This window comes from Marmota monax, unplaced genomic scaffold, assembly GCF_021218885.2.
Source record: "Marmota monax isolate L192 unplaced genomic scaffold, Marmota_monax_Labrador192_F-V1.1 WCK01_AAM20220418_F8-fsc00002, whole genome shotgun sequence".
Classification (NCBI taxonomy): domain Eukaryota; kingdom Metazoa; phylum Chordata; class Mammalia; order Rodentia; family Sciuridae; genus Marmota; species Marmota monax.
This window is the reverse complement of record NW_026693571.1, coordinates 12,091,668-12,118,962: the sequence shown is the minus strand read 5'-3', so window position 1 is coordinate 12,118,962 and position 27,295 is coordinate 12,091,668. Positions and strand designations below refer to the sequence as shown.

Below are 27,295 nucleotides of genomic sequence, written 5' to 3'. Positions count from 1 at the left end.
TTCCAGGAGCTTCATAATATTTATAAAACTGGAATGGGAAGAGGGAATGTTTTATTAGAGGCAATTTTTCCTTAAAGCATCTGGGCATCTGGCTTCTGTATTTTTAGCTCAAACTCTGTGAGCATTACTTAATACTCTCTACTTAAACACAACCCTGGAAAGTACCTTTCTACCTTCAGCCTTCATTTCACGATAAATATTTTTATATGCAAAATGCAGACCTAGTAAGAAAAACAGAGCTCTGTCAACCTTTGCTTTTGAAACAGATCTAAGGAAATTAGGTAATTCTAAATTTCTAATAGAAATAATGATATAGGATTTACATTATATATTCCATTTACTAAATTTTCTTTTTGTGTCACCTGTTCTTAATAAAAAGATAATTTCTTTTGACTTTCTTTTGTAAAAATCCTTTGGCTAGGAACTTTTAAGAAATCCCCAGACAGAACAAAGTCAGAAATGCCTGTGCCGGTTCCTTGCCTCATGATGGCTCCCATGGCAGTATTTGAGGTTGTTTTGTTTTGTTTCATTTTGTTTGGGGTGGGGTGGGTACTGGGATTGAACCCAAAGACATTTTACCACTGAGCTACATCTTCAATCCTTTTAAAATTTTTTTTTCATTTTAAGATAGGGTCTCAGTGAAGTTGCTTAGAGCCTTACTAAGTTGCTGAGGCTGGCCTTAAACTTATGATCCTCCTGCCTCAGCCACTGTGGTTACGGGTGTGTGCCTCCACACCCAGCTTCATAGCAGTATTTGTGACTCTACCTCTCCAAAAAACATAAGAATATATTTTTTCTGATCTCCATCCTTTCTCCTCCTCTTCCTTGTTCTTATTATTCCTTTTCCAAATTAAATCTGCATTGCCATTTAAAAAAGGCATATTGGGTGAATAAAGGGGTGGATAGATAAAAGTGTGATAAATCAAGCAAAGTGAGTTGTCAGTGTTGGAATTTAGGTGGCAGGTATAGAGGAAGCCATTGCTTGGATGCTGTTTGTCCCTTAAAAGGTTCATCTGTTAGAAGCTTTCTTTGTCCCTACAATGTTGATATTGGGAGGTGGTGTGGAACATTTAGGAGGTAGGACCTAAGGGGAGATTTATTTAAGGTTATTTGAGGTTATTTGCGAAACTGGCCTAGGAAGAAACTATGTTCTCTTAAGGGCAAACTATTATAAAAGCCTGACCCTGAACCTTGAAGTCTCTTCAGCTTCCTGCTTTGCCATGTGATTTCTGTCTTCTGTCACTGGATCCCCTCAACAGCCAGTATGATGTTGGTTGGACTTTGCACCTCGAAAACTATGAACTGAAGAAGAAGCCTCTAATAAGCGTCTTTTTTTTTAATTGGTTGCTCAAAACATTACAATGCTCTTGACATATCATATTTCATACATTTGATTCAAGTGGGTTATGAACTCCCATTTTTACCATGTATACAGATTGCAGGATCACATTGGTTACACATCGACGTTTATACATACTACCATACTAGTGTCTGTTGTATTCTGCTGCCTTTCCTATCCCCTTCCTATACCCCCTCCCCTCCCATCTTCTCTCTCTACCCCATATATTGTAATTCATTTCTCTCTCTTGTTTCTTTTCCCTTTCCCCTCACATCCTCTTATATGTAATTTTGTATAACAATGAGGGTCTCCTTCCATTTCCATGCAATTCCCCTTCTCTCTCCCATTCCCTCCCACCTCTCGTCCCTGTTTAATGGTAATTTTCTTCTCATGCTCTTCCTCCCTGCTCTGTTTTGAGTTGCCCTCCTTATATCAAAGAAGACATTCGGCATTTGTTTTTTAGGGATTGGCTGGCTTCACTTAGCATAATCTGCTCTAATGCCATCCATTTCCCTGTAAATGCCATGATTTTGTTATTTTTTAGTGCTGAGTAATATTACATTGTGTATAAATGCCACTTTTTTATCCATTCATCTATTGAAGGGCATCTAGATTGGTTCCAGTCTAGCAATTGTGAATTGTGCTGCTATGAAAATTGATGTAGCTGTATCCCTATAGTATGCTCTTTTTAGGTCTTTAGGGAATAGTCCAAGATGGGGAATAACTGGGTCGAATGGTGGTTCCATTCCCAGCTTTCCAAGTAATCTCCATACTGCTTTCCAGATTGGCTGCACCAATTTACAGTCTCACCAGCAATGTATAAGTGTACCCTTTTCCCCACATCCTCGCCAACACTTGCTGTTTTTTACTTCATAATGGCTGCCATTCTTACTGGAGTGAGATAGTATCTTAGAGTGGTTTTAATTTGCATTTCTCTGATTGCTAGAGATGGTGAGAATTTTTTCGTGTATTTGTTGATTAATTGTATATTCTTCTCTGAGAAGTGTCTGTTCAGGTCCTTGGCCCATTTGTTGGTTGGGTTATTTGTTTTCTTATTGTTTAATTTTTTGAGTTCTTTGTATACTCTGGATATTAGGGCTCTATCTGAAGTGTGAGGAGTAAAAATTTGTTTCCAGGATGTAGGCTCCCTATTTACCTCTCTTATTGATTCTCTTGCTGAGAAAAAAACTTTTTAGTTTGAGTATGTCCCATTTATTGATTCTTGATTTTAACTTTTGTGCTATAGGTGTCCTATTAAGGAATTTGGAGCCCGACCCCACGAGATGGAGATTAGAGCCAACTTTTTCTTCCATCAGATGCAGAGTTTCTGGTTTGATACCTAGCTCCTTAATTCATTTTGATTTAACTTTTGTGCATGGCGAGAGAAAGGGATTCAGTTTCATTTTGTTGCATATGGATTTCCAGTTTTCCCAGCACCATTTGTTGAAGATGCTATCCTTTCTCCCTTGCATGCTTTTAGCACCTTTGTCTAATATAAGGTAGTTGTAATTTTGTGGATTGGTCTCTGTGTCCTCTATTCTGTACCACTGGTCCACCCACCTGTTTTGGTACCAGTACCATGCTGTTTTTGTTACTATTGCTCTGTAGTATAGTTTAAATTCTGGAATCACTATACTGCCTGTTTCACTCTTCCTGCTTAGAATTGCTTTTGCTCTTCTGGGTCTTTTATTTTTCCAGATGAATTTCATGATTGCTTTATCTATTTCTACAAGAAATGCCATTGGGATTTTGATTGGCATTGCATTAAACCTATAGAGTACTTTTGGTAATATCGCCATTTTGATGATGTTAGTTCTGCCTATCCATGAACAGAGTATATCTTTCCATCTTCTAAGATATTCTTCTATTTCTCTCTTTAGGGTTCAGTAGTTTTCATTGTATAAGTCTTTCACCTTTTTTGTAGGTTGATTCCCAAGTATTTTTTTTTTTTGAGCATATTGTGAATGGGGTGGTTGTCCTCATTTCCATTTCAGAGGATTTGTCGCTGATATACAGGAATGCCTTTGATTTATGGGTGTTGATTTTATATCCTGCCACTTTGCTGAATTCATTTACTAGCTCTAGAAGTTTCTTTGTAGAACCTTTTGGGTCTGCTAGGTATAGGATCATGTCATTTGCAAATAGTGCCAATTTAAGTTCTTCTTTTCCTATTTTGATGCCTTTAATTTCTTTCATCTGTCTAATTGCTCTGGCCAGTATTTAGAGAACTATGTTGAATAGAAGTGGTGAGAGAGGGCATCCCTGTCTTGTTCCAGATTTTAGAGGGAATGCCTTCAATTTTTCTCCATTTAGAGTGATGCTAGCCTGAGGCTTAGCATAGATAGCTTTTACAATGTTGCGGTAAGTTCCTGTTATCCCTAGTTTTTCTAGTGTTTTGAACATAAAGGGATGCTGTACTTTGTCGAATGCTTTTTTGCATCTATCGAGATGATCATATGGTTCTTATCGTTAAGTCTATTGATGTGGTGAATAACATTTATTGATTTCCGTATATTGAACCAGCCTTGCATCCTAGGGATGAATCCTACTTGATCATGATGCACAATTTTTTTGATATGTTTTTGTATCTGATTTGCCAGAATTTTATTGAGGATTTTTGCATCTAAGTTCATTAGAGATATTGGTCTGTAATTTTCTTTCTTTGAAGTGTCTTTGTCTGGTTTAGGTATCAGGGTGATGTTGGCCTCATAGAATGAATTTGGAAGAGCTCCCTCTTTTTCTATTACCTGAAATAACTTGAAAAGTATTGGTATTAGTTCTTCTTTAAAGGTTTTGTAAAACTCCACTGTATACCCATCCGGTCCTGGGCTTTTCTTGGTTGGTAGTCTTTTGATGGCTTCTTCTATTTCCTCCATTGATATTGGTCTGTTTAAGTTGTGTGTATCCTCCTGACTCAATCTGGGCAAGTCATATGACTTAAGAAATTTATTGACGTCTTCACTGTCTTCTATTTTATTGGAATATAGCGTTTCAAAATAATTTCTAATTATCTTCTGTATTTCTGTGGTGTCTGTTGTGATATTGCCTTTTTCATCTTGTATGCTACTAATTTGAGTTCTCTCTCTTCTTTGTTAGCATGGCTAAGGGTCTGTCGATCTTATTTTTTTTTTTCAAAGAACCAACTTTTAGTTTTGTCAATTTTTTCAATTGTTTCTTTTGTTTCAGTTTCATGGATTTCAGCTCTGATTTCCAGATTTTCATTCCATTATGATCAGATAAGATGCATGGTATTATCTCCACACCTTTATAATTTCTAAGGGTTGCCCTATGGCATAATATATGGTCTATTGTTGAGAAGGATCCATGTGCTGCTGAGGAAAATTTATATCCACTTGATGATGGTTGATATATTCTCTATATGACGGTTAAGTCTATGTTATTAATTGTGTTATTGAGTTCTATAGTTTCTTTATTCAACTTTTATTTGGAAGATCTGTCCAATCGTGAGAGAGGTGTTTTGAAGTCACCCATAATTATTGTGTTGTGGGTTATTTGACTATTGAACATGAGGAGAGTTTGTTTTATGAACATAGCAGCACCATTGTTTGGTGCATAAATATTGATAATTGTTATGTCTTGTTGGTGAATGGTTCCCTTTAACAGTATATACTGTCCTTCCTTAACCCTTTTGATTAACTTAGGCTTGAAGTCGATTTTATTTGATATGAGGATGGCCACCCCTGCTTGCTTCCTAGGACCATGTGAGTGGTATATTTTTTCCAACCTTTCACCTTCAGCCTGTGTATGTCTTTTACAATCAGATGAGTCTCCTGAAGGCAGCATATTGTTGGATCTGTTTTTTTAATCCAGGTTACCAGCCTATGTCACTTTATTGGTAAATTTAAGCCATTAACGTTTAGGGTTACTATTGATATATGGTTTGTACTTCCAGTCATGTTTGTTTGTTTATTTATTTGTTTATTTTTAATTTGGTTTGTTTTCCCCTCCTTGATTAGTTCCCCCCACCCTCGCTTTACTGAGGTACTTCCCACTGTTGGTTTTGGTTGTTGTTTTCATTTCCTCTTTGTATTGTTTTGCCCAAGATGCTTTGCAGTGCCAGTTTTCTGGCTGTGAATTCTTTTAAATTTTGTTTATCGTGAAAGATTTTTATTTCTTTGTCGAAGCTGAAGCTTAATTTTGCTGGATACAATATTCTTGGTTGGCATCCATTGTCTTTCAGTGTTTGAAATACGTTGTTCCAGGATCTTCTCGCTTTCAGCGTCTGTGATGAAAAATCCGTTGTTAACCTTATTGGTTTACCCCTGAATGTAATCTACCTCCTTTCTCTTGTAGCTTTTAATATTCTCTCTTTGTTCTGTATATGAGATATCTTCATAACAATGTGTCTTGGAGTTGGTCTACTGTAGTGTTGGGTGCTTGGCGTCCTGTGTGCTTCTTGGATTTGTACATCTGTTTCATTTTTCATGTCTGGAAAGTTTTCTAAAATTATTTCATTCAACAGATTTCTCATTCATTTGGTTTGGACCTTTATACCTTCCTCTATCCCAATGACTCTTAAGTTTGTTTTTTTTTAAGTTATCCCATATCTCTCGGATGTTTTGCCTGTGGTTTCTTACCAGCCTTTCTGAGTTGACTAGACTCTTTTCGAGATGATATATTTTGTCTTTATTGTCTGACGTTCTGACTTCTACTTGATCTACTCTACTAGTGATACTCTCGTTTGAGTTTTTAATTTGGTTTATAGTTTCCTTCATTTCTAGGATTATCGTTTTATTTTTTTTATAATCTCCATCTCCTGGAAGAGTTGATTTTTTGCTTCTTACATCTGTTTATGTAATTCATTTTCAATTTGTTCTTTCATTGTTTGCATTTGCTGTCTAATGACCTCTTTAAGATTCCATTCCATCTGACTCAGGTATACCTTGAGTTCTTTATCTGACCATTTTTCTGATGCCTCTAGGTTCTCCTGTAGATTTAGGCTGTCCTGCATTGTTTGTACTCCTTTTCTTCCTTGTTTTTTCATGATACTCATGTTACTTCCAGCTCTGTTTGACTGCTAGGTTACTGTTTACTCCTATAAATTTATTTTGGTTTTGTATATCTCCAGGATCTCTCCTTTATGATGGGAGACTATGTCTAGAAATGTTGAGTTTTATTGTACTTTAAAGCAGATTCATTTTTTTCATAAAATGCGTACGGATTCACATAGCGATCTGCGGTTTGGTCTTGGGACTTTATGTTTAGGTCAGGTGATGTGATGGTATAGGGGTTAGTATATCTTGGCAACCTTGAAAGATTGCTCTACTGAAGGGGGATATTAACAGGGAATGGACCAGAGTATTTGGGCGTAGCTAGGGACTTGGGAGCACTATATATTGCGTCGGAACATTTACCTATATACATTTAGTAAATTACACATAAATGGAGTCATAATGCTTGGGAGGAAAGGTATGAGAAGGGGAAGGAAGAAGTCACTAAAGAGAATGAGAGAAAGGAGAAAATAGGTAGAATACAAGAAAAGGGGGAAAAGAAAATTGAAAAGAAATGAAAAAAAAAGAAAGATAAATGCAATCTTAAAGTTCGATTAACTTCTCTTCCAGTAGGTGGAGCTGTACCCACCAGGCCAAGCTTCTCCTCTCAATATGCAGGAAACAATCCCTGTAAGGCGGCTCTTCCTCCCCCACTGGTGGGCTCTCCAGTCCTGATTGCCCAGGGCCATTCCTGGTCTCCAGCCACCTCCCTGATTCTCCTGCCAGCCAGGCCCCACTCACCGGTGGTGTTCTCCACAGAACTAGCTACACGCCGGGCCTACAGCCCCCTGGGTGCCCTGTTCTCTTGAACGACTGGGCACTCTCTCTATTTGCCATTCACCCAGACCCCAAGGTTGTGGAGTGCGGGGCTGTGGGTGGTCAGCTTATTTTGCCTGGTTCCCTCCAGTAGCCACGCCCCCAGGAGCTGGCGAAAGAGGCCTCAGTTGTCAGCGCTGGTAGGAGAGGGAGCCAGGGGTCAGGTGCCCCTCCTGACTCCCTCGGTCCAACAATCACACTCATGGAGAGCTGGGGAGAGGGGCCCTTGCGATTTCCCCGCTGTGTGGAGAACGAGGGCTGAGGGTCACACACCTGCAGTCGCCGCTTTCGCTGCAGAGTGGTCCCATCCGCTGAACTCTGGTGACGTCAGTTCTCTTCCATGGTGGATGCTGTTCTCTCTGCTGGGGTGTCCGATGGGAAGGGTGGGTCTGGTCTGGTGGGTCCGGTCTGTCTCTCCCAGGTCCCCCCTCAGCTCTCGGCCTGCTGGCCTATGGAGGCTCTGTTGGCATCACCTCAAAAGGTTCACAAAGGAACCGAAGAGTTGTTTCTCTATTCCTCTGGAGCGTCTCTGTAGCCCTGAGTCGTGGCGGTTTGGTGGCGGGGCACAAACAATCATCCAGAAACTCTGTACAAGGGGCAGCCTGAATTCACCTGCGCCGAGCTGGATGTGGCCTCTGAGAGGCTCAAACTGCTTGACCAAGATCCTCTTCAGCCCAGCATTGCCAGATGTTCCTGAGCAAACAGCATTCAGTTGGTCTCTAAGCTTCTTCTTAAGTAGCCTACCACAAGTATTTTTTATACTAATGAAAACCTTGACTAATACAGAGGGATTTGCTGTGGGAGGCTTTCAATTGCCCTTTATGTTTGAAACTTGTCAGAATGTGTTTAAATATTATGTAGTATGATGACAATCACATATTACAATAAGGAAGTGGTTATGTAAATTATGGTATATAGTGAGAGGAATATTATGAACCCATTAAAGTATACAATACAGAAAAATTGTACTGACATAAGAAGATATTTGTAATTTTATATACTGGCTAGAAAATTAAGAATTTATGAATATAACATATAGAAACACATTATATGTATAAAATATGTGTATATGTATATAAATATTACCTCTAAATTATGAAATTATAATTTTCTATTTTTTACTAAAATAAAAATTTCCTAATGTTTTTAAATTTTATTTAGTAACATAAGAGAGAAAAGAAAAAAAGAAGAAAAGGAAAATAACATGTTTTTCTTTTGAAATGGAACAAGGAAACCTTGGTATCTTTATATGATTTTTTTTATCAAACCACTCTTGTAAAGAACGCAATTGAAAAATGTAAAAACAAATAGTGTCATTCATCCTTCTGAAGATATTTTTGTGAACTTTCCCAGTAGCTTTTGAAAGGCAAGTTAAGATGTTTTCATGATACTGAGTCCATGGCATTTCATACTTGGAAGTGCCCTATCTTTAATCTCTAATTACATTAATGTTCTATGTCTGACTCATGAGGAAAGGAAGCTTCAAAGTTAAAAATGAAAAATCCAATTTCTCTCTAAGTACAATAACCATTAATATAGTTCAGCCATGTGACATCCATACTCCAAAGTTTCCAAGTATCCTACCCAGAAGAATTCAGAGTTCAAGGATGTGCCTGCCAGTGAAATAATAAATTTTTTATTATTTATTATACATCTTTTTATAAGGAAATTTAAACAATGTGTTGAAAATAGATAGTCTTTATAATGTCTCTGAGAGGGACAAAAGGAAGAGATGATTATTACTTTTTTCATCTAGATAAAATTTATTGAACCCTTTGTTTATGGCTCTGAACTTAATGTTTCAGTTATTGTTTCTACTCTTTAGAAGACTTTTTTTCATTGATAGAATAGGAATAAAAGTAAAATAAGCAAAAATAGAGTTCATCTCTGGATTCTAATATTCCAGTCCTCTACTAATTATGTGAAATTTATTCTTTTATGTGAGAGTGTATGTATACTTGCATACATGCATATATTTATCCCTTCTCCAGTATCCTAATAGTCTGTTCTAAGTTGTGTAGTTGGTCTCTCACAATACATATTGTTTTCATTTCTTGTTTTTCCTAGGCAAAATGTCCAGTGATCGAGCTTTGAGGAAACAGCAACAGTTAAACAACCTTGTTTATGTGGTGATAAAACAGGCCAAACCTGGTGACAGAATTGTGGATTTCTGCAGTGGCGGGGTATTATATGTCTCCTTTTATACTTTTTAGCCTTTCCAAGAGTGTGTGACTTGTCTATATTACACTCAAGGTCATGTTTTCATTTGGCAAGATTGTTGTCTTACAATGAGCAAAAGACATGAGGACCAAAGTTAACTTGGTTCTTTTACTGACTTTTTCAGGGCCATGTTGGAATTGTTCTTGCTCACATATTGCCATCGTGCCAGGTAAAGTCTGAATAATATATAAAAAGAAATGTTTAAGATAAACACAATTCAACTAGCCAAGTCTGGCTTATCCCTTACTCAAGAGTTCCTAATCATTCACCATAATTAAATATGTGACGCAGGCATTTTCTTTTTTCTTTGAAGTAAACTTCTAAGATTTAGAATCTTAAGGGGAAAATTATTAAAGTAGGACCAAAGTACAGTTGTCAAATTTTTAAAAAGTTGCATGTCTTTAAAAAATTTTTAATTGCAATTCCATTAAATAAAATATCTATAATTAAATTAACTTTCAATATAACTATAACTGGAAATAATGGCTTCTAAAATTTGTTGAGCATGTTCTTTTGATCGATTACATCAAAATTCTAACAAAAATAACAACAGTTGTTTTGTTCTAATTTGTTATACATGACAGCAGAATGCATTACAATTGATATTACACAAGTAGAGCACAATTTTTCATGTCTCTGGTTGTGCACAAAGTAGAGTCACACCATTCATATTTTTATACATGTACTTAGGGTAATGATGTCTGTCTCATTCCACCATCTTTCCTACCTCCCGCCCCCTCCCTTCCTTTCCCTCCCCTTTGACCTATCTAAAGTTCGTTCATTCTTCCCATGCTCTCCCCACATCTCCATTATGAATCAACATCCTTATATTAGAGAAAACATTCAGCATTTGTTTTGGGGGGATTGGCTTACTTAGCTTCTGTTCTCTAACTCCATCCATGTACCTGCAAATGCCATGATTTTATTCTCTTTTAATGCTGAGTAATATTTCATTACATATATGTGTGTGTGTGTGTGTGTGTGTGTAAAGAAAATCACATTTTCTTTATTCATTCACCTATTGAAGGGCATCTAGGTTGGTTCCACAATTTAGCTATTGTAAATTGTGTTGCAATAAACATTGATGTGGCTGTATCCCTATAGTATGCTGTTTTTAAGCCCTTTTGGTAGAGACCGAGGAGTGACATGGCTGGGTCAAATGGTGGTTCCATTCCCAGTTTTCCAAGGAATCTCCACATTGCTTTCCATATTGGCTGCGCCAGTTTGCAGCCCCACCAGCAATGTATGAGTATGCCTTTTTCCCCACAACCTCATCACCACAACCTCACCAACACAACAAATGGTGCTAGGAAAACTGGAAGTCCATATACAACAAAATGAAATTAAGTCCCTATCTCTCACCATGTACAGAGTTCAACTGAAAGTGGATCAAGGACCTAGGAATTAAACCAGAGACTCTATGCCTAATAGAAGAAAAAATAGGCTCAAATCTCCATCATGTTGGATTAGGCCCCAACTTCCTTAATAAGACTCCTATGGCACAAGAAATAAAATCAAGAATCATTAAATGGGACAGATTCAAACTGAAAAGTTTCTTCTCAGCAGAAGAAACAATCAGTGAGGTGAATAGAGAGCCTACAGAATGGGAGCAAATTTTTACCACACACACATCAGATAGATCACTAATCTGTAGGATATATAAAGAACACAAAAATCTTAACACCAAAAAACAAATAGCCCAATCAATAAATGGGCCAATGAACTGAACAGACACTTCTCAGAAAAAGATATACAATCAATCAACAAATATATGAAAAAATGTTCAACATGTCTAACAATTAGAGAAATGCAAATCAAAACTACTCTAAGGTTTCATCTCACTCCAGTCAGAATGGCAGCTATAAAGAATACAAATAATAACAACAATTTTTTAAAAAGAAAATAAAAAATAATACCCAAACCTACCATTTTGATCCATCAAATGTTTTTCTTCCCTTGTTCTCATTAAGTTATGCCCATACTAATATTTCTGTTACAAATTCTACAAATGCAAATAAAATTTTAGTCCCCTTGCTCTTTGTTCACTATTTTATCACAAATATTTTTCATTTGCTAATAGTTTTACATATCATCATATCTTAGTGATGATATGTTTTTAACTGAATATACCACTCAGTCATTGGTACAGTTAGAAATTTGTGTTGTTTCTAATCTTCTACCATATTAAATCAGTTCCTCACAGTGGCCATCTTATAACATAAAAGTCTTCAGAAGAAAAGTCATTTTTTAATACAAATTCAACTAGGGCACAGTATTTGTGAGTTTTCTGGGAGATGTGAACTAACTATAGTAAATACTTGCAGAAGAAAAAATTATGGAGAAACTGATTTACTGGTCAGAAAGATATTTAACAGAATAATTGGAGGTGAGGGATAAATTAGAGAATAAAGAAAAAATAAACTAATAATCCTAGAAGAGGTGAGTGCCTTTTTATTATTAAAGAAAATAACAGTTTCAAGGAAGAAAGTTCATAGAATAGAGAACCAGAGCCAGGAACATAGTATCTTTAGTTCCCTTCCTAATAATTCTGAAAACTTAGATTGGATTGGCTAGAATAAAGGCTGAAAAGCCTTTAATACCACTTATACTCTGACAGGATTTCTATTCAAAGGGATCCAAGATTTTTCCATAAATGTAATCATAAGTACAAAATAAGAACCAGGAATAATAGTGATGATATTGTCTTAATTCTACTCAAAATCACTGTTGCAGGTTCCTGTTGTCCCTGCTTCTCCCACTCTTCCATAATCTGTATTATTCATGGAAGCTGTTGGACCTTCTTTTATCATAGCATGACCTGAGTCCATTACTTCTCCATCCTCAAATCCACCTCCATACCCTTTGCCTCCATCCCCACTATCACTAACATGTATGTTGTGCCAAGCTATACCAGTTTTCTTACTTCTTCTTACATACTACACTCTTTCCCACCTTGGGCCTTCATATGTATTTCTCTCTCTGCCTAACACTCTTCCATTCCCCTTTCTATGTTCTTTTTATTTTTCAGACCTCAGTTGATATGTTACTTTCCCCAATAAAACCTTCCTTAGTCATCAAGTCTGAGTGCTCCCATTATACATTGTTTATCTTTTATTAAACATTTTCACACTGTGTTATTATTGCTTGTTTCACTTATATCACTACACCCTAAGCTTCAAGATTTCAAATACCTTGTTCAATTTAGTATCAGATTAACTGACATACTTCCTGGCACAGAATAGAGGATCAATATAATATGTTCAACATTATTAAGGCTATGGAATATAGCAATAATGTTTTGTCCTAATATTTTGTGTTATGTTACTGAATATACTGTTTTTTCCTGGGAAAATCTAGGTTATATTAATAGAAAACAAGGAATTATCACTAATTCGTGCTAAGAAGAGAAGTGATGATCTAGGTTTAAGCAACATTTGGTTCATCCAAGCAAACATGGAGTATTTTACAGGGATGTTTAATATTGGGGTAAGTCATCATGCAATTTCAATTTCCTAATTATAGCTAAATAAAATTATATGCCTTAGAATAAATAAAGGATTTAATTTTATATTCTTTCCTAAACAAAGAAATCTATAACTTTCTATACTTTCTCAACAAAATATAGTATACTAATTAATATTATTATATTCATAGTACTTCATTATTAAAAGTATATGTTTGTCTTTTTCAAAGCAATATTTTTCTTAAAATATAAAAAATAATGATGTAAAGGAGATTTTAAGGAGAGAATTTTAAAGTCTTAACCAACTACTCTTAGTAGTTTTAAATAAATCATTTATACATCAGAATTGAAATACTAATTGTTAGCCTTATCTCCACTAATACAACAACTTGTATCAAGCAAAAATGATTAAAGTTACTAATCTAATTAGGGTTACTAGATTTTGTTAACTTAGTTTGACTTAAGATAATCAAAGGAAATAAATCAAAATGTTTTTAGCTTTTTCTTATATCAGGTATTCCAACACCCCTACTATTTACTATAGCTCCCTCATTAAAGTTTCTTATTTACAGTGGGTTTATTTGAGGAATATATTTTTCTAGAAATAAAAGTGACTAATAAGCATATGAAAACTCAGTCTTTGGTAATTAAGTGCATTCTAATTTAAACAACAATGACATTTCATTTTTTTGCTTTCAAATTTGCAAAGATTTTTTAAAAATATTATTAGTCTAGACTGCAAGGGCTCAGTGAGAGGAGCCTGCTCAGGAGCTTTGAAAATTGAATTTTCATGATGTTTGCATTGATTTATTAGTGGTATGAAAATTTAGTTAACATGGACAAAATTGTATAAATATTATTAAGAGTATGGATTTTAATATTTGACAACCTTGTGCTAAATTCCTGCTTGGCACTCAATAACTGTGGTCTTAGGCAATTTATTCAAACTATTGATCCTATTTCCATCTATAAAATAAGCATAAAAAACTTACTGGTAAAATGTTGACACAAGGTATGTGAAGCCCTTAGGAGTTGCCTAGCATTTAGGAAGTACTCAATGAACTGAGCCTACTACTTTTTGCAATGTGATCTTAACCAGGTGAAAACTGCATTACAAATGAATGGAACGGGCTGGAGTTGTAGCTCAGTAAAAGAGCACTTACCCAGCATGTGTGAGGCACTAGGTTCAATCCTGAGCACCACATAAAAATAAATAAAGGTATTGTGTCCATCTACAATGAAAAATATTTTTAAAACTCATTTCCAAAAAAAATTAATGGAAGTAAATTATGCTAATATGTACTTTTTTAAGGTGGCTGTCCCTATATGTTGTGAAATAATATTTTTTTTAATTTTTAATATCTTTAAAATATACTACACTCAACTTGTTATTTTTATATTCATAAACATGTAAGCAATAAAGATAGAAATAAATATATAGTTATTTATTTTAATAAATTCTATATATAGAAGTATATATTTTATATGGTATATAAGATATATACAGATTCACTCTGATACATGATGGGTTTACCTCTTGATAAACTTACACTTAATGGAAAATATCATAAATAGAAAATGTGTTTAGTACACTAACCTGTTGTACATCAAAGCTTAGCAATACAGTACTTACAGAAAAGTGGTGGTTTAGCCTGTTATTATGTGACTGGTCTGGAGGCTTGCTGCTGCTGCTGCTGCTGCTGCTGCTGCTGCTCCTGCTGCTGCTGCTGCTGTTGCTGCAAATGCCCAACATCACAAATGAGTATCACAAAGCATATCAAAAAAGATCAAAACTCAAAACTTGAAGTATGGTATTTATTGAATGTTTATCACATTTGCACCATTGTAAAATCAAAACATTGTAAGCAGAACTACTGTTAAGCAGGGATTGTCTATGTTCTTTTCTTCAAAACAAGTATTTGATTGTTACAGGGATACTTTTTAATTGAATTGTTTTTATTTTGATTATAATGATTAATTATTTCCCTGAGGAAAATATGTCTTTTCAAAAGTAAGAAACATCCCAAAAAGTTTTGCAATTTTTTTCCAATTTCTATATATGTAGCTGCATGACCCTGATTCAATTCATTATTACCATACACTTAAAGGGTAAGTTTCAAAAGATTATTTATAAAAGTATACTTTTTAAGGCTGTTTTTACAAAAGGTATGTTGTTTCCTCTTTTTGTGTAGTATAGGATTAGTCTCATTCTTGTGAAAATTTATAAGATTAAGCTTAATAAATGCTGGGAGCCATTAGCCAAGTAGGTATGACAATTTCCTTGCCAGCATACCCCATGTTGCTTAGTGGAAGGACTCGTGGAAATAGGACATTTTGCAGTGACATTGCATGTAGGTGACCTTGCTCAAGGACCAAGGCGGATCCGAGTTTAGGGCGTTCCCGGTTTACAACTATCCGGGTTTAGGGTGGTTCCAGGTTTAAGATTATTCCTGCTGGGAATAGTGCGTATCCTGCTGCCTGAGTTCCCCTTGAGTTCTCACGGGATTCAGACAGCATTTTTTTGGGAGACAGAAGCCCAGTAGGGGTGGATTTAGGCAGAGAACGTGGATTTCCCCAGAACGTGATTGTAGACGGCTGGTGTGAGTTCGGGAATAAAGAGTTGCTGTTTGAATCTACAAGCTGTGTGGTGTCTCGTGATTGTGTGCCCAGCCAGACTGCGGCAAATAAAGACTTAATTTATAATCTATATTAATACTAATGCTCTCAAAAAATAACACAAAAATGTTTATAATGTTATAAAATGGTGATGACTATGGAAAAGTGTACACTTCATATTAAAAACAAAAGTTTCTCAAGGCTAAATGTTTTTAGTGGGCAATTCCAAACTATCATCTTAACCGGGTGCTAAGGTACTGATTTCTAAGTATAAGTGAATATTTTTGATTTGTTATTGTGTTTCAAAAACTCAAATGTTTTATTTTCCAGCTATTTGCATTTGCTTTTTTCTATTTTGCCTATAACATAATTTTTAATGTGATTATTGATGGTTTATCAGTGGTGAGTGCTTAATTACAAGCTCATTTTTAGTTAGGTCTGTTAGTATATAATTAAAAGAAGCATATGTAATTATACATGATAATTCAGTAATACTTTTGATGAGTAATCATATGAGGACTAGAGAAATTTTCTATCCTGAAAACACAATTTTTAGAAATCACAAAGGCAAAAAGAAAAGATGAGAAAGCAGATAGAGATATTTCAATACCTCTTTTCCCCAAGAAAGATCGGACCCTCAAATAAGAAGAGTGATTAAAAAAAAAAAAAGATCAAACTCCATGTTTGATGAAACTGCATTTGAATGTCTTTAACTCAAATCATGATACAAAGTATTAAGGTAGAAGGCAGACTGAAGGGGAAAAAAATAAGTGCAGTAGTCAGTTTTTTGTCTCTGTGTCCAAAATACCTGACAAGAACAATGAAGAAAAGTTTATTTGGAAGAAAAGTTTATTTTAGATGAAGAAAAGTTTATTTGGAGCTGATATTTTTAGAAGTTCAGTCCATGATAAGCCAAGTTCATTGCTCTGGGTGTAAGATGTGACGGAAGAAAGGTGTGACTTAAGAAAGCTTCTCAGTTCATTGCATCCAGGAAGCTGAAAGACAGGAAGAAATCAATTGAGGACAAATATAATCCAGAAAGGCACACCCCGCAATAACTTACTTCTTCCAACCATACCTTACCTTCCTATAGTTACCACCCAGTAATCAATTCAAATCATTAATCCACCAATGAAGTTACAGCTCTCATAATCTAATCATTTCATCTCTGAACATTCCTGCATCAATGCATGAGCTTTTCAGAAGATACCTCATATCTGAACCATAACAATGTTATTAAGTAGATGTGAAGAACATCAAGCTTAAATGGAAAGGAGGGTGGTAAGAAAGTTATTACGAAGCATGTTACAGGATACCTGAAATATTATTTAAAAAAAGATGTATGTGCCATGTAGGCCCATGGGTGGGCAATGGTGATTTGTCATGTAAGGACTGTGTGAGAATCTGCATACTGAATGATGGATATCTTCCCTACCCACATCTGTCTCTTAATTCAAAAACCTCAGAAACCAGAGAATCATTAGTAAGACTGAATGAGTTACTCTTATGTAAAAGCAGAACTATCCTCAAAGAGCTACAGATATTAGAGCTATAATTATAAAAAGAAAAGTCAGCTAGCCACTCACCCACTCAGTAACTAGCCTTTTTGTTTTACTCTTTCATTTAGAACTTATAATCACCTTTTTTAGTGATTCACTCTTTAATATAAACTGACAGACATGGAACACCAAAGATGGAAAATTCAGAACGTAAGACTAAGATGAAAGCAACAACATGACAAAGGATCTTGTTCAGAGAAAAATCAGAGAAGATAATACATGTTGAATTAATGAAGCTAGGATAGAATGAAAAAGAAAAAGAAATGAATGATTGGAGAATAAGAAAGTATTTCTTGGCCCTATCTAAAGTTCCTCCATTCCTCCCATTCCCTTCCCCCCATCACCATTATGAGTCAGCATCCTCATATCAAAGAAAACATTCAGCCTTTGGGTTTTTGGAATTGGCTTACTTCACTTAGCATATTATATTCTCCAACTCCATCCATTTACCTGAAAATGCCATGATTTATTCTCTTTTAATGCTGAGTAATGTTCCATTATGTATATATACCAAAGTTTCCCTATCCATTCATCTACTGAAGGGTATCTGGGTTGGTTCCACAATTTAGCTATTGTGAATTGTGCTGCTGTAATTGTTAATCAAAATTAAGAAGTAATAGGATCCAACATGGCGGCAAGAGGGGAGGCAGCGCTTTCAGTACCTCCTCAACAACGGGGTCAGAGAGACGCATGGATACGCTTAGATTCGACCTGCTGAGAAACTCCTAGCAAAATTCCACTAAAGAGAGACCGGCCGGGAATCGGTAGGATTTTTGGAGCTGACAGTTCGCGCTAGACGAGTGAATCTCCGCCACGCAGTGCAGAGGTCCAGACCCGCCAGCCGCTGCCCGCGCGACTCGGCGACTGTCGGCTGCCTGCACCGGCCCCCGCTTCAGGGCGGATAGCCTCCGAGGCGCAGCGCAGCAGGAGCGGTGCAGGGACTCTAGGAAGAGGTCTCTCACCAAGCCTTCATGAAATAGCGAACCGGGAGCTGAAACCAACCAGAGACAGACCAGTCCCACTCCTCCCTTCGGACACTCCGGCAAGGAGCCTGGGGCACGCCATAGCAGAGAGGTGACATCACCAAAGTTCCACCGACAGAATTCCTTCCCAGCAGAATCCACGTTAGCAGGTGTGTGACTCCCACCCCCTCCAGATACAAGCAGCCAGGAAAACTCGAGAATCTCTCCGGGGGCGTGTCTGTAGGGAAGCAGAGGGGATTCCAGATCCCCACCTCCCCTTAACACCAGCGGCGACACCCAAGATCTTAGCCGCCAGTTTCTGGGGGCGTGCCCACCAAAGGGGTCCGGAAAAATTAAACTGTTGGTTCCCAGATCACCCCACCACAGCACTGGGGCTTAGATGAATGACAGAGAGGGTGTTCATCGTTCGGGATATAGGACACGCGGTGGGGCTGCAAGTGTAATCAGATCCTTGGGGAACCGCCTCTGGTGAACAGGACCTGGCTGGCTGGCTGGGAGAAGGAACAGGGGGAGGGGCCGGATAAGTGAAAGGGCTCTGGACTAACAGGATTGAGAGACTTCCAGGAGCCACCGTACAGGGATTTCTGTCAGCACATAGAGGGAAGAAGCTCGGCTCAGAGGGCACAGCTCCGCCTATTGGAAGAGAAGAAAATGGGATTCAGCCATAGAACAGGGGATGCCAGCATGGCAGAGATCTGATGTCATCGGAGAGCGGCCGAGGAGAGAACTTCATCGGTGCCAGCGGCAACGGAAACAGTTGGTCCCCTGGTAGGGAGGGTGAGTCACAGATACCCGAGTCTCTCTCGCTTTGTCATTGAGCCAGAGGGGAGGAGCGGGGCCACCAACCGCGCCCGCAAGGTAGGCAGACCTGCGACCAACCTGCAGATCAGGCCCAGCGGTCTGCAGGCGTGGTAGGAGGGGCAGGGCAGAGCCGCTGCCCGCGCCGGCAAGGTAAGCAGACCTGCGACAGACCTGCGGATCAGGCCCAGCGGCCTGCCAGCGTGGTACACAATTCACCCCAACTGGAGTAGGGGCAGAGCAGAGCCTTCGCCAGTGCCCAGATCAGGCCCAGCGACCCGCCTGTGTGGTGGTCAAGTGACCCCAATTGGAGTGGGGGCGGAGCGGAACTGACACCGGTGCCCGCAAGGTGGGCAGACCGGCGACCAACCTGCAGATCAGGCCTAGCGGTCCCCGGGCGTGGTAGGAGGGGCAGGGCAGAGCCTTCGCCCCCACCTGCAAGGTAGGCAGACCTGCGACAGAACGGCGGATCAGGCCCAGGGGTCCGCGGTTGTGGTAGACACCTCACACCAATTGGAAGAGGGGCAGAGCAGAGCCCCCGCCCGCACCTGCAAGGGAGACTTTTCAACTATACAAGAGCAATATAAATATATAGGGGGGGGGGGAAATTTCAAAAACACAACAGTTTCACCAAGAAGAAAGAAACGCAAGCAGTATGAAAAGACAAGGAAAGAAAGGACTACAAGCAATGCAGGTCAACTCAACTTTAGAAGAGGTAACAGCTGCAGCAGATGGAATGTCAGATAAAGAATTCAGGATATATATGCTTCAGATGATCTGGAGTATCAAGGAAGACATTAGACAGCAAAATCAGACAATGAAAGATCACTTCGACAAGGAATTACACAAACAAATCCAGGAAGCAAAGGATCAACTATACAGGGAGATAGAGGTTATAACAAACAAACAAACAGAAATCCTAGAAATGCAGGAAGCAATAAACCAACTTAAAAACTCAATGGAGAATACTACCAGCAGAGTAGAACACTTAGAAGATAAAACATCAGACAATGAAGACAAAGTATTTCAACTTGAAAAGAACATAGACAGCTCAGCAAGACTGTTAAGAAACCATGAGCAGAACATCCAAGAAATATGGGATAACATTAAGAGACCAAACTTAAGAGTCATTGGGATACAGGAAGGTATAGAACTCCATACCAAAGGAATGAGCAATCTATTCATTGAAATAATCCGAGAAAACTTCCCAGACTTGAAGAATGAGACAGAATCCCAAATTCTAGAAGCCTACAGGACGCCGAATGTGCAAAATTATAAGAGATCCACACCTAGACACATTATAATGAAGATGCCCAACATACAGAATAAGGAGAGAATTTTAAAAGCTACAAGAGAAAGGAAGCAGATTACATTTAGGGGCAAGCCAATCAGGATAACAGCTGATCTTTCAACACAGGATCTGAAAGCTAGAAGATCCTGGAATAACATATTTCAAACACTGAAAGAAAATGGGTTCCAACCAAGAATTGTGTATCCAGCGAAATTAAGCTTCAGGATGGAAGATGAAATTAAAACCTTCCACGACAAACAAAAGTTAAAAGAATATGCAGCTAGAAAACCATCTCTTCAAAACATCCTCGGCAAAACATTACAGGAAGAGGAAATGGAAAATAACAATGAAAACCAACAATGGGAGGTAGGACAGTAAAGGGGGGGGGGGGAATAATCAAAGAGGAAAACAAACCATGTTTAGTTACATAAATAAACAAATATGGCTGGAACAAGAACCCATATCTCAATAATAACCCTAAATGTTAATGGCTTAAACTCACCAATTAAGAGACACAGGCTAGTAGAATGGATCTCAAAACAAGACCCAACAATATGCTGCCTACAGGAGACGCATTTGATAGGAAAAGACATACATAGGCTGAAGGTGAAAGGTTGGGAAAAATCATATCACTCATATGGACTTCGGAAACAAGCAGGAGTGTCCATACTCATATCAAATAAAATAGATTTCAAGCCAAAGTTAATCAAAAGGGATAAAGAGGGACACTACATACTGCTTAAGGGAACTATGGTTCCAACAAGACATAACAATCATAAATATATATGCCCCAAACAATGGTGCAGCTATGTTCATCAAACAAACAAACTCTTCTCAAGTTCAAGAGTCTAATAGACCACCATACAATAATCATGGGAGACTTCAACACACCTCTCTCGCCACTGGACAGATCTTCCAAACAAAAGTTGAATACGGAAACTATAGAACTCAATAACACAATTAATAATCTAGACTTAATTGACATATATAGAATATACCACCCAACATCAAGCAGTTACACTTTTTTCTCAGCAGCACATGGATCCTTCTCAAAAATAGATCATATATTATGTCACAGGGCAACTCTTAGACAATATAAAGGAGTAGAGATAATACCATGCATCCTATCTGATCATAATGGAATGGAACTGAAAATCAACGATAAAAGAAGGAAGGAAAAAGCATACATCACTTGGAGAATGAACAATAGGTTACTGAATGATCAATGGGTTATAGAAGACATCAAGGAGGAAATTAAAAAATTCTTAGAGATTAATGAAAACACAGACATAACATATCGGAATCTATGGGACACATTGAAAGCAGTTCTAAGAAGAAAATTCATTGCTTGGAGTTCATTCCTTAAAAAAAGAAAAAACCAACAAATAAATGATCTCATACTTCATCTCAAAATCCTAGAAAAAGAAGAGCAAAACAACAGCAAAAGAAGTAGAAGGCAAGAAATAATTAAAATCAGAGCTGAAATTAATGAAAACGAAACAAAAGAAACAATTGAAAAAATTGACAAAAGTAAAAGTTGGTTCTTTGAAAAAATAAACAAAATCGACAGACCCTTAGCCATGCTAGCGAAGAGAAGAAGAGAGAGAACTCAAATTACTAGCATAAGGGATGAAAAAGGCAATATCACAACAGACACTTCAGAAATACAGAAGATAATCAAAAATTATTTTGAATCCTTATACTCCAATAAATTAGAAGATAGTGAAGGCATCGATAAATTTCTGAAGTCATATGATCTGCCCAGATTGAGTCAGGAGGATATAGACAACCTAAACAGACCAATATCAATCGAGGAAATAGAAGAAACCATCAAAAGACTACCAACTAAGAAAAGCCCAGGACCGGATGGGTATACAGCAGAATTTTACAAAACCTTTAAAGAGGAACTAATACCAATACTTTTCAAGCTACTTCAGGAAATAGAAAAAGAGGGAGAACTTCCAAATTCATTCTACGAGGACAACATCACCCTGATACCTAAACCAGACAAAGACACTTCAAAGAAAGAAAACTTCAGACCAATATCTCTAATGAACCTAGATGCAAAAATCCTCAATAAAATTCTGGCAAATCAGATACAAAAACATATCCAAAAAATTGTGCACCATGATCAAGTAGGATTCATCCCTGGGATGCAAGGCTGGTTCAATATACGGAAATCAATAAATGTTATTCACCACATCAATAGACTTAAAAATAAGAACCATATGATCATCTCGATAGATGCGGAAAAAGCATTCGACAAAGTACAGCATCCCTTTATGTTCAAAACTCTAGAAAAACTAGGGATAACAGGAACATACCTCAATATTGTAAAAGCAATCTATGCTAAGCCTCAGGCTAGCATCATTCTGAATGGAGAAAAATTGAAGGCATTCCCTCTAAAATCTGGAACAAGACAGGGATGCCCTCTTTCACCACTTTTGTTCAACATAGTTCTCGAAATGCTGGCCAGAGCAATTAGACAGACAAAAGAAATTAAAGGCATAAAAATAGGAAAAGAAGAACTGAAATTATCACTATTTGCAGATGATATGATTCTATACCTAGCAGACCCAAAAGGCTCTACAAAGAAACTATTAGAGCTAATAAATGAATTCAGCAAAGTGGCAGGATATAAAATCAACACGCATAAATCAAAGGCATTCCTGTATATCAGCGACAAATCCTCTGAAATGGAAATGAGGACAACCACTCCATTCACAATATCTTCAAAAAAAATAAAATACTTGGGAATCAACCTAACAAAAGAGGTGAAAGACTTATACAATGAAAACTACAGAACCCTAAAGAGAGAAATAGAAGAAGATCTTAGAAGATGGAAAAATATACCCTGTTCATGGATAGGCAGAACTAACATCATCAAAATGGCGATATTACCAAAAGTTCTCTATAGGTTTAATGCAATGCCAATCAAAATCCCAACGGCATTTCTTGTAGAAATAGAGAAAGCAATCATGAAATTCATATGGAAAAATAAAAGACCCAGAATAGCAAAAACAATGCTAAGCAGGAAGTGTGAATCAGGCGGTATAACGATACCAGACTTCAAACTATACTACAGAGCAATAGTAACAAAAACAGCATGGTACTGGTACCAAAACCAGCGGGTGGACCAATGGTACAGAATAGAGGACATAGAAACCAATCCACAAAACTACAACTATCTTATATTTGATAAAGGGGCTAAAAGCATGCAATGGAGGAAGGTTAGCATCTTCAACAAATGGTGCTGGGAAAACTTGAAATCCATATGCAACAAAATGAAACTGAATCCCTTTCTCTCGCCATGCACAAAAGTTAATTCAAAATGGATCAAGGAGCTTGATATCAAATCAGAGACACGCCGTCTGATAGAAGAAAAAGTTGGCTATGATCTACATACTGTGGGGTCGGGCTCCAAATTCCTCAATAGGACACCCATAGCACAAAAGTTAATAACTAGAATCAACAAATGGGACTTACTCAAACTAAAAAGTTTTTTCTCAGCTAAAGAAACAATAAGAGAGGTAAATAGAGAGCCTACATCCTGGGAACTAATCTTTACTCCTCACATTTCAGATAGAGCCCTAATATCCAGAGTATACAAAGAACTCCAAAAATTAGACAATAAGATAACAAACAACCCAATCAACAAATGGGCCAAGGACCTGAACAGACACTTCTCAGAGGGGGACATACAATCAATCAACAAGTACATGAAAGAATGCTCACCATCTCTAGCAGTCAGAGAAATGCAAATCAATACCACCCTAAGATACCATCTCACTCCAGTAAGATTGGCAGCCATTATGAAGTCAAACAACAAGAAGTGCTGGCGAGGATGTGGGGAAAAGGGTACACTTGTACATTGCTGGTGGGACTGCAAATTGGTGCAGCCAATCTGAAAAGCAGTATGGAGATTTCTTGGAAAGCTGGGAATGGAGCCACCATTTAACCCAGCTGTTCCCCTTCTTGGTCTATTCCCTAAAGACCTAAAAAGAGCATGCTACAGGGACACTGCTACATCGATGTTCATAGCACCTCAATTCACAATTGCAAGACTGTGGAACCAACCCAGATGCCCTTCAATAGACGAATGGATTTAAAAAAATGTGGCATTTATACACAATGGAGTATTACTCTGCATTAAAAAATGACAAAATCATGGAATTTGCAGGGAAATGGATGGCACTAGAGCAGATTATGCTAAGTGAAGCTAGCCAATCCCTAAAAAACAAATGCCAAATGTCTTCTTTGATATAAGGAGAGTAACTAAGAACAGAGTAGGGACGAAGAGCATGAGAAGAAGATTAACATTAAACAGAGATGAGAGGTGGGAGGGAAAGGGAGAGAAAAGGGAAATTGCATGGAAATGGAAGGAGACCCTCAGGCTTATACAAAAGAACATACAAGAGGAAATGAGGGGAAAGGGAAAAATAATACAAGGGGGAGAATTGAAGGTCAGTAGAGTGGGTAGAGAGAGAAGAGGGGAGGGGAGGGGAGGGGAGGGGGGATAGTAGAGGATAGGAAAGGTAGCAGAACACAACAGTCACTAGTATGGCAATATGTAAATCAATGGATGTGTAATTGATATGATACTGCAATCTGTATATGGGCTAAAAATGGGAGTTCATAACCCACTTGAAGCAAAGTGTGAAAGATGATATATCAAGAACTATGTAATGTTTTGAACAACCAACAATAAAAAAAAAAAAAAATTAAGAAGTAATAAATTTAAAAGATAGATATTTTTTAAAAAGAGGTGTAAGATATTACCTCAAAAATAGAACAAAGAAAAGACAAAAAAATGAAGAGAAGCATTCATTCAAAACAAAACAAAAAAACAGTAGAGATTTAGTCCAAGAATCAGGCCAGAAAGAGAAAACAGATAAAATGATTAGGAGGAAAATATCAAAGAACTAATTTAATAAAATATCCTATTAATGAAGTATGCATTTCTCTTGATTGATGAAGTTCACTTGAAAAATTATCAAGACTAACGGCACAGTATGAAATTTCAGAACTCCAAGAATGACAAGAAATTCTTACTAGTTTCCACAGAGGAAAAAAAAGATGTAGGTCATATACAATAATTTGGAATCAAAATTCCATCATACAGCTGGGCATGGTGGCCCATGCGTGTAATCCCAGCAGCTCAGGAGACTGAGGCAGGAGGATCATGAATTCCAAGCCAGCCTCAGCAACTTATTGAGGCCCTAAGCAACTCAGCAAGACCCTGTCTCAAATTAAAATATTTTTTAAAGGGCTGGGGATATGGCTCAGTGGTTAAGCCCCTCTGGGTTTAATCCCTGGTACCCCCTCCCCCAAAAAAATTCCTTCATACTTCTTATATGAAAGGCTAGAAGGCAGAGAAGTAATGCCTTCAAAATCCTAACAGTTAATTTTCAATCAAAAATTCTATACCTAACCAATCCATCAATCAAGTATGAAAGTAAAATACCATTTCCAAATATTCAAGCTCTCAAGAAAATGTATGTGATGTGTAACACTTTTCAGCAAACTACTAGAAGACATGCTGCATGAAAAAAAAAGTTAAAAAAAGGAATAAGTGGCTTTTAATACAAGAGAGGGATGAAGAGAAATCTTTGTCTATGGCAGAATCTCAGTAAATAAGTATAGGGAGTCTTACAACTTCTGGGCAGCAAATCTATAAAGCATTGAGTTTGTCTTTTAGTCAAAGGTCAGAAGGCCCAGAAAGATGTCTTCAGGAAAGAAAAATGGAACTGAGTGATTATTTGGTATTTTTCATACTGTGGAAAATTGTATTTATTCAGCATTTTATATAGCTTTTGAGTGGGGAAAGTCTTAGATGTTTAAAAACTTGGATCAGCAGTGCACAGTATAAATGACACTATCATAGAGAATGGTAATAGGAAGAGGTTGTAAACATGTCAAAATGTTCATCTTTCATAATAGAAATATAATAAGTAAGAGCTAATATTTACAAATTAAGAAATAAAATGTACATTTATTATATAGGAGAACATATTTCAGGAAAGAAAACCAATGTTTTGAACAACATTGGCTTTGGTAACCAGATTCTTTCAGAAGTGAAAGAGTATAGAACAAGGGACTCTATAACTGCAAGCCTTTTAGCATCATTTGAATTCTGAAGCTGACTGCCCATATTATTATTGAATGAAACTTTTTAAAGAGAGGGATATGACTACAGAGTTGGGACCTTGGCTGCTTTGATCTGCAAAATTTATGGTTAAGAATCCTTCCTGAGAAGCAAAGGTCAGGGCATGCTTGGATTAGGGGAACTTTAGAGATCATTCATTCAACCTTCTCATTCTATATAGATAGATAATATGAAGCTCCAAAAGAGTTTAAGTGACATAGCCCAAGTTAATGTGAGAGCTGGACCTAGAGTCCAATCAGTGACTCCCTATTGATTCCCCATATCTAAAGATAGAAGTAAATGCAAGCATAGAGAACTAAAGTTTGGTTTGGAGTTGGACAGATTAATTTTAAGTACTGGTGACCTTGAACCAGCCACTCAACCTTTTTGACCTTCAGATTCTTTATTTGCAAAATGGGAATGATGGGCTTAGGGAAAAGCTCAGTAACTGTTAAATGAGTCTCAGTAAATAAATAAGTACAGGTAGCCTATTCGAATCATAAACAATGTACCTTTGGGGTACAACTAAAGCATAAGCTTATTATCTTTCAAGATATACTTTATATTCAGAATCAATATAGACTCTTTTTCTTAGAATCTACTACAAGGAATACTTTTTTTCATTCCTAGAGAATTATGTCCATTTGTCTAGAGTCTGCCTAAGAAACTGCCATTTGAAAGACATGAGAGTGAATGAAGATTTATTTCATTAACTTACTACTGCATGTAAGAAAACATGTACTATAAGGTTCCTTGTCTGTTCAGTTTCATTTTGATCACTTAAATGATAAGAATTCTACTGAGAATTTTTACTATATAGAGATAAACTGAAGTTTAAAAATGTATAAGAAATAATTATAATATACTAATAAAAAATATGAGAAAAAATAAAATGTACAGGAAAGTTTTTTAGTTTATAATCCATGAATTTCACAGTATATATCTCAATCTAAAGTATTTATATTTACTTTAGAATATGCATTACCTTGACCAAAAGATAAGTATACAACTTAAGTTTTTAGCTTTATAGGAATTCTGTGTATGTACAGAGAA

General features: G+C 37.1%; 1 protein-coding gene across 2 annotated transcripts in view; it reads left to right on the top strand.

Annotated features, from left to right (window-relative positions):
• Window positions 1-27,295, top strand: part of Gstcd (glutathione S-transferase C-terminal domain containing) — a 209,269-nt gene that overhangs the window by 165,031 nt on the left and 16,943 nt on the right. For both annotated transcript variants that reach the window (XM_046459202.1, XM_058583789.1), the window contains exons 6-8: window positions 9,235-9,350; window positions 9,512-9,556; window positions 12,745-12,873. In XM_046459202.1, the coding sequence (XP_046315158.1) occupies window positions 9,235-9,350; window positions 9,512-9,556; window positions 12,745-12,873 (290 nt within the window). The remainder of the gene's footprint in view (window positions 1-9,234; window positions 9,351-9,511; window positions 9,557-12,744; window positions 12,874-27,295) is intronic.